General features: G+C 33.3%; 1 protein-coding gene across 1 annotated transcript; it reads left to right on the top strand.

Moving 5' to 3' along the window:
• Positions 1–478: 478 nt before the first annotated feature.
• Positions 479–10,847, top strand: LOC136209766 (bystin). The gene is made up of 13 exons (XM_066001349.1): positions 479–634; positions 1,378–1,508; positions 1,597–1,809; positions 3,581–3,704; positions 3,854–3,905; positions 4,133–4,460; positions 6,826–6,905; positions 8,326–8,373; positions 9,095–9,241; positions 9,681–9,753; positions 9,838–9,910; positions 10,126–10,219; positions 10,673–10,847. Exons 2-12 carry the CDS (start codon positions 1,389–1,391, stop codon positions 10,203–10,205), a joined length of 1,338 nt encoding a protein of 445 aa, XP_065857421.1. The 5' UTR covers positions 479–634; positions 1,378–1,388; the 3' UTR covers positions 10,206–10,219; positions 10,673–10,847.
• The last annotated feature ends 4,387 nt before the right edge of the window (positions 10,848–15,234 follow it).

The raw sequence follows: 15,234 nt of genomic DNA, 5'->3' as shown, positions 1-15,234 counted from the left end.
ATTGAGGACATTCCAATTTGGGATACTCCTCCTAATTTTGAATAAAGTACTGTTTATCTTCAAAAAAAAAAAAAAAACTATCTACAATTATGTCAAACTAATAAAATCATTATAGTTTAATATATTTTAAGGATTAAAGTTTATAAATAAAAAGTTTAGAATATATTGTCTAGGACTTAGGATTTATGAATTGGGATTTAGAATTTTCAAATTAGGGTGTAAAAGTATACTTTATTTGTTATATATAGAAAATAATGGTATTTTGATAATTAAATTTGATAATATGATTTAATTGTAATTTTGTAGTTAATTATTATATTTATGTAGGTAGCCCTAAATTATGCTTGGCTTGGCTTGAGAAATGTTGGGTTTGAGGGTGCTGCGGCCTGCTTTTGTTTTTCGGCCCACCCAAGACTAAAACGACGTAGTACTTTCTATGGAAGACTGAAGAAATAAAGGCAATTGAGGGAATTTTGAACCCTCCCCTCTCTTTTCTCAAGTCGCAGACACAGCCCCCTCCCTACTGCCGCCTTCTCGCTCCTCCTCCACTCTGCGGCCAGGCTATTCTCTCCTCCGCTCCAGGTCACCGCCGTCCGTCCTCCTCTCCGTCCAGAAGCTCTACTCTCCTCCTCCGGTAAGTCCTATAATATCTTATATATATTATCTTACCTATTATTTATATAGAGGAAATTGATGGGGAAATATGTATATTGGTGATAAAGAGATAGAAGAAGATAATGGAAGTAAGAAGAGAGACCTTTCTATTCCTTCTTATTTTTTTCAATTATTTTACTCTCTTTTTTGGCTGGTGAACTAATTTGCTAAATTAACTTTCTTCTCCACCGAGTGTCTTAGTCTTGAATCCCTGGATTTCACATCCTCATTGTTGTTAAATTGATTCAGTGGTGAACATTCAAATTGCTTCTTCACTGTAAGCCATAGTTGGTAATTTATTTCTTCTTTCCTTTTCTCATCTAATTTTACATAAAAATCTGGACGGTTTGATCGTAGTTATGCGGCTCTATGTTTCTCCAATTTTTCGGAATAAAATTATGCATTAAATTGGCAGTACTTGAGCTTCAATTTGAATTTGTTGATCAAGTTATGAGCGATTTGGTCGTACAAGTGTAGTTTAAAAACCAGAAGCAGAAATCCCTGTATCTTTAGATGCATTTTCATATACCACTGCTTTTTCTTTTTATTTCTTTATATTTTGAGCAACAACACCATTAATTCATCCTTAAAAATAATATTAATCTGTGGTGATGGGAGGGATTTTCTTCCCGCCACCTTAACTGAATTCCTTAGCTGAATAATTTTTGGTGTAGTCTACGGTTTTTCGTGTTCTCTGCTAGTGACTGCTTTCTTGTATCTTAGGCTTCCTAAAAATGGAGAAGAAGAAAAGAGATAGGCACCATAATCCCCAACCTTTCATTCGAGATGATGATTCCATTGCCTCTACAAATAAACGAACCAAAGCATCCAAAAACCACCAGAAGCAGGAAAAGGTATGTTCTAATCGCTTAATGTATATAACTATATTCAGAGTGTTAATTTCATTTTATGGTGGTACTCACAGTTTTTGTCTGGTTGTAGATGATCTCATCTGGTTTGAGTTCGAAAATTTTGAAAGAGGCGTTGATTCAGCAGAAGGAAATTCAAGAGGAGGCCGAGGAGACAACTCCTACTGGTAAAGCCTTTGTTTTAGCTGAAGAAGAAAATGCCAGGGATCGAAAAGAAGATGAAGAAGGGGACCTTGATGATTTTAATGGTTTCTCTGAGACTCAAACTCAGTTTGGTGATTATGATGTGAGTTTTTTCTCTTACAGTTCTCTTGGGATTTTGACTTTATTTTTGCTACTAAGAGTAGAATGAGGAGCAAGTATACTTTACTTCTATTTGGCCTATTGTCTCGCTTACTATAGAAACATCTTTCTGATGTTTATACTGCTGAAATCGTGTTTCATATGTGAAACTTATATTGGAACCAGCTGATGATGGATCCATGTTCTATACACATCTTAGCTGAGTGGACGTATCTAATATGTCTGGCTTATTTAAAACACCTGTTATGTTCCTACTTCTTTTTCTGCCTATGCATATCTAGTCTTTAGCAACAGCAGCTACCACACTTCTTACTTGGGATGTTAATGTTGTGTAATAAAAAAGAAAATTTGTGATGTGTAGTTCAAAAGAAATTTGATGTATAGGGACGGTGAAGTTTTCTTTCTTCTAAGTGATGTTGTCCAGTAGTGAGAAAGAATAATTACTACTAAAATATTGGCAAATTTGATGTAAATCAACTCAAGCATAATTTTCTGAATCAAAGTAATTTCAACACCATTACTCAGACCTGCAGCTTTGATGTCTATTTATACTACTATAGTCTTCTCTTTTCTGACTTTTATTCTTTATCTTTCTAATAAAATATTAGTACGTGGATTTCAATTTATATTTCTATTCTTATGTTGTATAATTGCTATAATAAATTCTCAACCATGTTTGTTGACAGATATTATAATGCATATTATGGTGTAGTCTAGGTTGTTCTTTACTTCTTTTGAGCTTTTTTTTTCCAGGGTCAATGTTGGGTTGGTATTACATTTTGCTTATCTCTTTGCTTAAATTTTATTATTGCTAATGGAAGAACCATGCCAAAAATCCTTTCCTATTGTTGAGTATTCAAATGAGTCAATCCTTGTCCTGCTGAAAATTTGTTGCTAAATTTTAGCATGCCACAAGTAGTGCATCTTAGACCTTGTTTGATAAAATTGAAAATTAAGTACTGAAAAAATAAGTACTGAATTTTAAGTGTTGAAGATTATAAGTGCTTTGGCGGTCCGGTCGCACTACGCGTCCCCGCTGAGCGAGGGTCCGGGGAGGGGTCCCACCACAAGGGTGTACTGGGGGCAAGCCTTCCCCTGCCAATTTATTTGACAAGAGGCCGCTCCTAAGACTCGAACCCGTGACCTCTTGGTCACATGACAACAACGTTTACCGTTGCGCCAAGGCTCGCCCTCTTGAAGATTATAAGTGCTGAAAGTATTAAATTATAATAAGTGCTGAATATAAAAATATTAGTTGATAATATTTAACTTAAAATGTTAAGCTAAATATTGACATATCAAAATAAGTGATTTTTAACTTAATTGACAAAATTTAAGTGGCAGAGAAATAACTTTTATCAAACACTTAAATTTAATAAGTACTTAACATTTTAATTTAAGTGATTAAACTAAGTTATCAAACAAGGTCTTAGGCTCCATTTTTTGCACGGCAAAAATGTTCTTCCAGAATGTAAATTCTTTTTTCCCCCCAACATTTAGAGCTCTACAAGAAAATAAGTTGACAGTCACCAAAAAATAGTATCAAACCATGGGCTTGTCCTTCTAAGAAGAAGTAGCTACTTTCCAATCTTTGAATTAAAGCAACAAATATTGAGGCTTGCATTATTTTTATTCACATACTAAATTTAAAAAATGGAAGATATTTTCTCAAGGTAAATTATTTTCTGCAAAACAAACAGAGCCTGAATAACTTTTTGCTATCATATAATTCACTATGTTCTTTGGTGCTGTAGGAGATTGATGAGCATGAGGAGAAATTACTTGAGTCATTTTTGTCCAAAGACGCAGGTCCACAGCGCACACTTGCAGACCTCATTATTGAAAAAATCAAACAGAAGGACACAAATGTTTCTTTAGGTTAATATTTTTTTCCCTTAACTTTTTTAAAGGTTAAATCATGTCTTTGATTGGAGATTTCAATCCACCATTTGATTCTAAATGGATTTCTGTTATTGCCTGCTTGCATGGATAAACTGATTTTTTTGTCTTTTTAATTTCTATTGCAGAAGCGCCTCCTTTGCCCAAACTGGATGAATCGATCATAGAATTGTATAAAGGGTACATCTTTTTATGTCTCCCTCTTGCTATGTGCTATAATGAGCTATTTTCATCTTTAAGTTCCAAAATTATCAAGCATTTTACTTTTCTGTTTCACTTGTTGAGCTTGTTTCAGGATAGGCATATGTTTTTATTTTTTATTTTTTCTCTCCAGAAAGGTAGTGTCAGATGTGACTTGTTAAGTGGAGAAATGTATTTAGCATATCTAAGTTTGTTTTGATGTGTAGGCTTGGGGAGTTCTTGAGCAAGTACACAGCTGGAAAAATGCCCAAAGCATTTAAGCATATCCCTGCAATGCAACTGTGGGAGGATGTCTTATACCTTACAAAACCTGAGAATTGGTCACCAAATGCAATGTATCAAGCAACTAGAATTTTTGCTTCCAATTTGAGCGCAAAGAAGGCAGAACGTTTCTATAGGCTTGTATTGCTCCCTCGAATCAGAGATGATATTAAGCAGCACAAGAAGCTGCATTTTGCTTTATATCAAGCTTTGAAAAAGTCTATCTATAAACCTGCTGCATTCAACAAGGGAATATTGTTTCCACTGTGTAAGGTATGCGCTAGAACGAAATTTGCATATGGCATTCCAAGTATTAAAAAATTGGGCGCCCAAATATTTTGCTTGTAGTTGTTTGTCTATTGAAAGTGAAGTACCACTTCATCTTCATCCCAGTCAAATTGAGATGGCCAGTATATGAAGATTTTATTTGATGGAGTAAAATTTCATTGCAAGCATGAAAGCTTAACTTGATTGATGTTGCTTTAATATTCCCCAAGTATGCACTTCATACATATCATTATGTGAAATGATGACCTGCCTCTCTTATGACATATCAAGCTAACTTGCATGCCACATCCCTGCACCCGCATGCAGACCTGTAAAATATTGTCCATCTACCTGTGCTCTTAAAGCATTTAGTGTCTGGTGACATTGGATTGAAAGCTGAAACTTCTCTGGAACTTGACCCATTTAGGTCCTCTTGCATGTAGTACTTTGGAATTATTTTATAGCTGTGATGTGAAATTTTATGATAAAAAAAAAAACGCTGTTAAATCCTCCTTAGGAATCAAATTTCGTTGCCTCTAATCAATACATTCAAGATAGCTAATCAGATTAGAATTAGCTGTGAAGTGTTGTGAACAAAACATTGTAAAATTCGCCTTAAGAAACAAATTTAATTGCCTCTAATCAATAGAGTCAAGGTGGAGTGAATCTAGAATAATAATGTAATACATAACCTAGGGAGTTTTTGCTTTTTTGACTATGGAACATCTAATATTGGAACTTCTGTTGTTCTGCTATTTATGCTTGCTGATAAGGCTTTCTGCTGGTTTCCCATATTATGATAGGCTCTCCTTGCCATTTCAGCTTGCTGGTTTGAATTTCTTGGTTCCTCATCTGTTTTATGGAAGAGTTGAACTGTTCCCTTCTTCCCATCATCTTTAACCCTGAAGATGAAAATAAAGATAACTTACGAATTTTAATAATTTCTATAATATGATTACCTTAATTCTTATATTATTTGGAACCACATGATTATGCCTCATTGACATCATTTTTGTCTATGATGTCAGTCCTTGGGATGAGCAATAATAAGTTTGCTTTTGCTTCACCTGGTATGATGTTTTTCAAGTGCATGTTAAATGTTTTATTTATGTAGCTCTTCCTTATATAATTGTGTACATTGAGCTCAGGATTCTGTCATTTAGTATTTAGCTTATCGAGTTTCCATACTCATTTTTGAGTGTTGAGTTAACCCACTCACTACACATTAACTGATTGCCTGAAGAGTATTGCTTTCAGGCAAGAGGGGATCACTTGAATCTGATATTGCTGAATCAGAATAGCGAAGTGTCTAGGTTGTTTTCCATGGGTTCTTGATTCATCTTGGTAACAGTACCTTACGAGAGCCTGGTAGCCACTGAAACTCTAATTAAATAAACACTAATATTTTTTTTGTTGCAATTTTAATTAGATTATCAACCATAGCAAGCAGAAAGCCTACATAGGCTTGTTTAATTTACTCAAGACGTGGTTAAATTGGAAGACCACTAAACTAATGATAATGAAAGGAAAACTTTTCCAACTATTTGACCGGAAAGTCGTTGTTTTGTTATCTTACTATTGATTGATACAACTCATTGGTGGCATTATTGATTGTTGCATTTATTATTTCTTTTGTCACCTTTACGTAAAATTAGATTGTACACAATGCTTTTCATATTCTTTTTCATTTTTTTTATAATCATATTATCATTTCCATATTTGGTGTTGTCTTTCTTGTCACATATACTTGAAAACATTGGTGGCATGATTGATTGTTGCATTTATTATTTCTTTTGTCACCTTTACGTAAAATTAAATTGTACACAATGCTTTTCATATTCTTTTTCATTTTTTTTTATAATCATATTATCATTTCCATATTTGATGTTGTCTTTCTTGTCACATATACTTGAAAACATATTTCCAGTTTTAGGATTCATGGAAAATATTTTCAAAGGAAAATATGTTCTAGGAAAATAAAATATTTTCCATTGTTTAGCTTCAATAAGTATAAAAATGAGTTGTGCCTTAATTTGATACGCCATATTAATTGCTTTGATAGGAAGGATGAAAATAATTCCCATTCTCAAAAGTGGAAGTTGTTTTCCTTGTTTTTAGATTATTTTCCATTGACTAACAATTTATTTTCCTTTGACTTATTTTACTATAGAGCTCCAAACATTAGAAAATAAAGAAAATATTTTCCGTGAAACAAATGGAGCAGCATTTAATCAATTTTTAATGCATTTGATTAATTTTCAAACTCAAACAAGTCTATATCTTAAGTATCATTTTTCTACATTTGTTTATCTTTAATAAACTGCATATTTTGTATTTTCATGTTAACTTATTTTCCCTCTTTGACGTGCAGTCAGGGACATGCAATCTTAGGGAGGCTGTAATTGTTGGAAGTATTGTTCAAAAAGTTTCCATTCCCATGCTTCATTCCAGGTATGTGAAGTTATTTTGAGGCAGAATCGCAATGGGTTTGCAAAAATGATTTGAATATGTGATTGCAGCTACTTCTCATTAGTGAGTGTGTGTTTCCGGTTCTAATAGGAACTTTTGCTTGATAATTGTGTGGTCGATTTAGGAAGTTATCCTATCAGTGCTCTTCTATTCATTGGGAAATATAGGCCTTGCATGTTTTTTTAGGTCATTATCTACAACTATAAGAATTTAACTCTCGGCAAGTCATATAGTGAGGAAACTGTGCTTTCTTAGAGATTTGTTTTCCATTTATGATCATATTTAAACCATGATTTTGTAGCAGAAGTATGCCACAGACATGATGCTGTTACCTCTCTGTATGCGCTTTGGTAAATGCAGCTGCAAAGATATGAGTCTAGATCAATTATAAGTGCTGAATTGAGAAATGGTTCTAGGGTCTTGATAAGAAGTTAAGAACAAAAAAGAAACATCAATTGACATTTTTTTTATTTTTTAAATTGGTTTGAGTTGGAGTAGAAAGATTAGTATCACTTGTTGTAGAAAACCGAACACGGACAAAAGTGGTGTTAGCATTTGTCTGAAGGGCTTTATTGTTGAGAAGATAGTTACTACAATTAAAAAACAATGTTGAACAAGGATAAGATATATAATGGATAATAACACTAATTTTGCATTGAAAATCTCATGAGGAAATTTCTAGGAAATTTTCTTGTGGAAGAATTTTCGAAATAAATTTCCAAACCATGAAAATATTCCTACTCTACTACATAAACAGCTAGGTGTCCTGAAGGCTGAATGGGTATCTTAGTCATTAAGAATCTGCTCACTACTTTGGGCCTTGTAGTCCATATAAAAATTTGCTCCTTGTATTGTCAAACGACCTATGAAGTCCTTAAATAGATTTAATTATTACTTATCCACTTAAACTATATCTCGATCCCAAACCAGTTGAATTGACTATTTGGATCTGTTTTCTCCATTTCAACCAGTTTAATCTTGAGGAAATCATCTGGCTCTTACATCATTTTTTTTCTTCCCTTCATGTAATCACGAGTCTTCCTGTTGTTTTATTTCCTGAAACTTCAATGGGCTAAACCTGCTGTACAAATGCTTTTCGAATTTCGCCTGAAATAAGCTAATTATCTCCTGGATTTTCTTGATGTTTTGCTGATATCCATCAGTTTGACATGTTTTAATTGGTCAAATAATTTCGGTGAAGGGTGATGATTTCATTGTTCCCTAGGACTTTGTGCATCAAATGAGAAATTATGCATTAGATGGAATTATCAAATGTTTGCACCTAGCGTTTTAAATACTTAGTCATTGTGTTTGCGCCTGGATTCTTAAATACTTGTTTATTGTGTTTGTACCTTTGCATTTTCATGTGAAGCTTAACTCAAATGTTGGATGTATTTTTCAGTGTTGCACTATTGAAGCTTGCAGAGATGGATTACTGTGGCACAACTAGGTAATGTTTGGTTTAGCACACCTAAAAAATTTCCATTGAGAAAAATAAAAATGTGTATCTATTTTTTTTGAAACATTCAACAGTTCCACTAATGCATCTGAACTAAGTTTCCACATGCCTACTAAATATATACCAAGTAGGTAATCGTTGATTGTATTGTAATATTTGTTCTATAGTCAGCAAAATCCGCGAGATGAGATTTCCTAGAAGTCGGATTCTGAAAAATGTAATAACTAGCATGCTTATTTATTTATTTATTTTTGTGAACTGCTAACAGAGGAAGGAACAATCACTTATAAAAAAACATATTTGATGTGTATTTGTTGTCACGACTTATTATTAATTACAGGAGACAAAATTTATAAGTAAGGTTGCATATAATAATAGTAAAAGTATGTTATCATTATCAGTTTTTAATCCGATGTTGCTCCATTGGGCTACAGTTCATGGCGTAAAAAACCCGAAAGAACTGCTAACTAAAGATTACTGCCATAATATTGGCAAAATTAGAAATAAAATAATTAATATACATGTACAATTGCTCTGAAACAAATACAACTGGATCCTTAAACATGAACCTGTACTTGCAACTCCATCGTTTCATTTTAGGACATATAAGTGAAGGAATGAGTTTTTTTTTTTTTCTTTTCTTTTCTCTTGTCTTTCTAAGGATGCGAAGTAATCTAAAAGTTGAGAATGTTGTTTTGGTAAAACATTGCAGTTATTTTATCAAGCTTCTCTTGGAAAAGAAATATGCCTTGCCTCTTCGTGTAGTTGATGCAATTGTTTCTCATTTTATGAGATTTCTGGACGATACACGTGTAATGCCTGTAATATGGCATCAGTCACTTCTTGCCTTTGTGCAAAGGTTAGTGAATTTTCTGAGCTTTTTGTTTAATTAATTCTAGTTCAATCTGAGTCCTGAACTTTTCACATAGATATGCATGCTATTAATTGTGAAACTCACTTGAAATTTAGCATCTTTAGCAAATACGATGCTTGAGCTGCATATTTACACACCTTTGCCTGAGCTGCATCTTTAGCAATTACATTTCTGAAATGTTAAATGTTTTGGCATCTAAGTCAAATTTTCATTTGTTAGTTCATTTTGGAGGCTAATGATTTTGAAGGTTGTTTCGGTTAATATTGCTTCTGACATTTTCAAAATTGTCGCACTTCGGTGGAATTTGTTTGTGGCTATACATTATAGATGAATGTCTCTCTTAACAACGGTTCATACTTATTTTCTAATCTTTTTTAATTTTATTGCTAAATGACGCTTCAATTGTTGTATCTCATCCTTGCAGGTACAAGAATGAATTGCAGAAAGAAGATAAGGATAATCTTCGAACGCTAGTTAGAACGCAGAGGCATAACTTAGTAAGATTATCATATACAAGTTCCTTTTTTCTATAAGAGAGTTTTATTTTTGGAAATTAAGCTTTATACATCTTTTGATTACAGGTAACTCCTGAAATTGTCCGAGAGCTAGATAATAGCAGAAATCGTGGCGAGAGAGATGATCCCATGACAATAAATATCCTTTGCAAATTTTTTGAATCACACACACACACACACACACACAGCTAAACTCAGTATAATGTGGTGTTTCTCCATGGATTAAATTAAGATGACCATGTATCTAATCAACATTATAATTCATATATATTTGTTAATTAAATACCTGCTTTTGCTTCTCGAACGATAATTTTGATTATTGGATAAGTTGATGATTCCTTGACTTTGCATTACCATCTCCGGTGTCCGTGATAAATAATGTGATAGAGGAAGACAGGTTTGATATTCCAGATGTACCTATGGAGGAGGATTGAAGATTTTATCATTGGTATGTTCGCTAACGATGCTTATGATTTCTGTTTATTTTTCGATTTTTATGCATTGATCTTTCAATCTGTCTGGTATGTAAGGCCTCCATCAATTATAATCGTGGACATTAAGCTCTTAGCTAACGAATAAAGTATCTATGAAAATCAAACTTGGTTAAAATCCATGGTCTATTTTATTTGCTTTAAAAATTCCGTTTCTTAAAGGTTCCAAAAGAGGTTTTCTTATGCGTGTGGTGGTTACCAAAAATCTTATTTTCGAAATATGCAAAATACAATTAATTTCAGATGCAACGCGTTTTTAACTGATTTTGATACTTACAGGTAGTTGCCTCTGTAGTTAGGGTTAATGCATGATTATGATTTTCCCGTTTTTCGGAAGCGTTTTTTTGACGATTGTTGATGTACAAATCAGCTTGTGCTCTTAACTGATAGAAGGTTTTGTTCAATTGCAGGTTTGATATTTGGGGGAGCAATTCAATTCAATGATATAAATTATATTCCAATTTTGTTTTGAGTATTTGTTTTTTGAGGAATTGCTCCATGTGTTATTGTTGTATGCCATTTTTCTATTAAAAATCATAAATCTTTTTTTTTTTTTAATACAAAAACGATACTTAGGCCCCGTTTTGTGGAGATAGTTTTGATCTAAAATTAGAGGTTTGGATCATTTTTAGAGATTTTGAATAGTTTAAACCTCAAATAGTTTGCTTGTTGAAAATGGGTTTGGGAAACCGGATTATGTTTAAACCGCTAATTTCGAAAAAACTGGTTTTATGAGGATTTTTAAATAGAGTGAACATTTATATGAAAGATTTTTTTTCGTCCCTACTTACCTTTAATGTACCCTATGGAGCATGGACTCTTCCCGGTCGCCGTCGCCGTGTCGGACTCAGGGACTTGGCTGGACACGGTGGGGACTCGGTTAGGGTTTTTTTTCTTTAAACCTATGGTTCAGTTACAAATTTGACGAACAAAAACCTAAACTACATCTAATTCTCATCTTTGTATTGCGATTATAAACATTTAGAGTTTCTTTCTCTTTTTCGATTTGTTTTGCGATTTACGATTCTTAGCGATTCTACTGTGATTTCATCTTATACGATTTCATCCTCTTTCTTGTCGTTGTTGCGATTTCATCCTTGCTATTAGAGAATGATTTATTTGTGATTTAGCAAGTTTTTTATATCTAAATATATTAGAATTAATTATATAGAATTTGCCGTGTCTCGCCGCATCCGTGTCTCATATTTTCTAAAAATGTCGTTTCTCGTGTCTGCACCCGTGTCCACATCCGTCTCCGCACCCGAGTCGGTGCTTCATAGAATGTACCACATGAATTATTATAAAGTTATTACTACTATAATTTATGTTTAACTTGTTCATTAATCCTTTATAATTTGCGTTAATTATTTGTATTTTATAGCAGAAGTATTTTTACGTTTCAAATCAAAATGGCATGGCTTAATTAGTAGAGGTGTTTAGAACACGATTAATCCAGCCAATTTGAATTCTTTAACATATTTGACACATTTTTTTTTTCATTTTACAGATTTTAACATTTTCATTCATTTTGGACAAGAATACTCTTATTTCAATTCACTTTCTTTCTCAGATTAATCTGTCTCCTGATTTGCATGAAAATCTTTTTGCTCTTGCCTTAGATACTGCCACTGAAACAACACTACAATGTCTTTTTTATTCCGTTTTTTTATGGAGGTTTGAAAAAATGTTTGGAATCGGAGTAGGGAAGAAACTAAAAAATTGTCTCATAATTGTTCAAAACTACATGGATGAAAGCATGCAAGGAAAATCCATCAGATTGACTATTTTTATTCATGAGTTCCTTTCTCCATCTCATTCGTTCTTCATTTTACATACACATTATTCAAGTACACGATTGGTTAGTTGAATGCTTTCTCGTTGAATTCGTCTTTTCCAATTTCCTCAATTTTTGTCACATCGATAGTTGCTCATGTCGCATTTACGTCGCATTTGCGATAATATTTGTTGCATTTATGACAGAATTGCTCTTGTCACATTTGCGATGATAGTTGCTCCTGTCGAAATGTGACAACTTTCGTCGCAAATGCAACAGGAGCAACTATTGATGCAACAAAAATGGAGAAAATTGGAAATGACAGGTTCAACGAGAAAACATTTAACTAACCAACTGCGTACTTGAATAATGTGTATGTAAAATGAAGAAAAAATATTTACATGAACTTGTATAATTGTATGAATATGCTTAGATTTTTAGTTGAATTATTGAATTTTATTGTAAGAAATGAAAAGGAGAAGGTTAGGGTATTTTTTTTTTCTAGAATGGATGAAAGTGTCCAATTTGGTAAAATGAAAGAGAAGTGTGTCAAATATATTAATGGATCTCCTCAAATGGGTTAGATTAGTAATTAGTCTTTAGAATGTTTTTGAATATGATATAAGTTTTAAAATATAAATCTATTTTTGATATCCAATGAGTCATGGTATATGTCTGCATGAAGCGACTAACTAGCCCAACTCTAAAGAGAAAATATGGCCGTCAAATATCGTAAACTTCCTACTAGACTCTTGAATAGTGTTGGATCAACCCAACATGTTCTCCATTTCCATGCTTTGACAGACAGCTTAACTCCCACATTCGATGGGAGTATTCATCGGCTTACATTCATTTATCTTGAACTTTTTGACAAATGACATATTTTCACTCATTCTAGCAAAGAACGTCTTATTGGGGGGAAGTGTTCTTCATAATGATTAGGGATATAGTAATATGGAGAAGACAAAATTGTTTCAAGCACCGACAGAACCAGAAGGGCCCATTGTTTCAAAGAGAGGAGGACGGGTTATTCACATTTCATTTGATGGTCAGAGGCGAATTGAAAGCTAAGCAGTGGTAATTCTAAAGATTCCCTGGGGGAAAAATAGAAATGTCTCCTACGTTACCCCTAATATGTGGAAGTATCGCGTAAAAGGCTAAAAAGGTATCTTACCCCTGCCTTTAGATGAAAAGAAACAAGCTCCATAGAGATTGATAGTAAGGCGATGAATATCTTCACTTGGTCACTACCTCTTTAGCCTCGGGCTTTGAAAATGTCATCTATCCCTTATCTCTCCTCCCACGCGAGTTAAGAAGGCGCGACCAAGACTTGGTGAATTATCGACATTCACTTTGATTCTCCTTCAAGTATTGGAAATCATTGTGACACAATTCCTCCTATACAGTCAGCGATGTAGCAACTCATAACCCCTTAGCGTCTTCTGCAAGACACCAATTCGAACAAACCGGTTTTTGTTATCCACCAAACCCCCTCGAAAGACTGACCCGCAGGTTCTACCGACTGACCTCTTTGATTTTTAACATGTTAAATTTACAATTAATATATCTAACGATGTGTTGTATTAAATTCATTAAAAAATTTAACAATACGATAAAAGGAGCAAATTTGCCCTTATGGTTTTAGTGGAAAAGTGAATTTACCCCTAATGTATGAAATAGACTAAATATATCTCTAACGTTTATAAAGAAAATCAAATCTTGTCTGACAGAAAAATATAACAGAATAATTTTACCATTATTGACTGTCACGTCAAATCTTTTTAATCTTAAAACCGACGAATTAGCTTTATTTAATCTTTTTAAGCTTCCAACAAAGAAAAATTAGCCTTATTTAGATCATTAAAACCAACGAATTCACAATGGAAAGAGGAATGAAGATCCAAGATCAGGGGAGAAGATTCATGATCTCCAGAGGAATAAGAATGCAAGTAAGAAAATAAAAAATAGGGTTAACTGAACTTGCATAAAATGTTCAGTTAGCCACCTGAACTTGTATAAGATGCGTGGAGTACATCTTCCGCATTTAACTTACTTTTTTACGACCAAGTGATCAATTAATTACATTTTACGCAAGTTCAGTGAGCTAACCGAACATTTTATGCAAGTTCAGGAAGCTATCGGAACACTTTGAAATCAAGCTTTTTAGACAAGTTTAGGGGACAAATGATGTATTAAGCCTTCTTTCAATGGTCCAGATATATCCATGTCATGTCAGACATGGCCGATCAAAGCGGATCAAGATTAAAAATTTGACGTGACAGTTAATAAACGAGTCAACTAACGGTAAAGTTATTCCGTTATATTTTTCCGTTAGTTAGAGGCATATTTTATTCTCTTTGCAAACGTTAGAGTATGTTCAGTCTATTTCATGCGTTATGGGTAAATTTGCTCCTCCACTAAAACCATAGGGGCAAATTTGCTCCTTATCCCTTAAAAATTCTTTTTATTATTCTTTTTGTTTATTTTTATTTTTAAAAATTGTTTCTAATTCTATTTGATAAACATAAATATATGTTCATCCACCTTAGCAACTTAAAAAAGAAAATATTCGCTTAAAAATTAAAAACTGGATTAGTATCCCGAATTAGAATGCTATCAATGAATACAGGAATAAAATAATGAATGAAATAATTAACGTAGGAACGGGATTGACGTGCCATAGCATGGACAATTCCATTTGCTAACCTCAAAGTAAAAATTACCGAAAATCTAGGGTGATGACTAAGTAACAATCTCACATCGTTGATGATTCGCCCATATTCCGTTAAGTCCCGCTTGTGAGTGGCAATTGAATCGAAAACTGTTTTTGCATCAATCTCAAAAATGACATTATCGTAGTCAAGTGACTGAACCCACTCCATACATTCCTTCAGCGCATGTGCTTCCGCCAATTTCACAGATGCTACGCCTTCCAAATGCGTAGAATATCCAATTATAAAATTACCAGTAGAGTCCCGAATTACTGCACCGACGCCAAAAGATCCTGTTTCAGCAAATATGGCCGCGTCTAAATTACATTTCAATGTTCCCTGCGGTGGTTTTACTAAATAAAAATTAATGTTTTTATTTGTTATTTTATATAAGTAGTTATTAACTATTATCAAGATTTACTAAATAATTAGTCAAATTTGGTAAAAAATTTTTTATTATATAATCGCTAATATACTCAGTTAATAA

This window comes from Euphorbia lathyris, chromosome 10 (assembly GCF_963576675.1).
Source record: "Euphorbia lathyris chromosome 10, ddEupLath1.1, whole genome shotgun sequence".
NCBI lineage: Eukaryota > Viridiplantae > Streptophyta > Magnoliopsida > Malpighiales > Euphorbiaceae > Euphorbia > Euphorbia lathyris.
This window is presented reverse-complemented; position numbering and strand designations above follow the sequence as displayed.

Excerpts from the sequence above, each read along its gene's own strand:
- LOC136209766 (XM_066001349.1), top strand. The coding sequence starts at position 1,389 with ATGGAGAAGAAGAAAAGAGATAGGCACCATAATCCCCAACCTTTCATT. Across the intron at positions 1,509-1,596 it reads ACCACCAGAAGCAGGAAAAG|ATGATCTCATCTGGTTTGAG; the intron begins GTATGTTCTAAT and ends GTCTGGTTGTAG. Across the intron at positions 9,911-10,125 it reads AGATGATCCCATGACAATAA|CATCTCCGGTGTCCGTGATA; the intron begins ATATCCTTTGCA and ends ACTTTGCATTAC.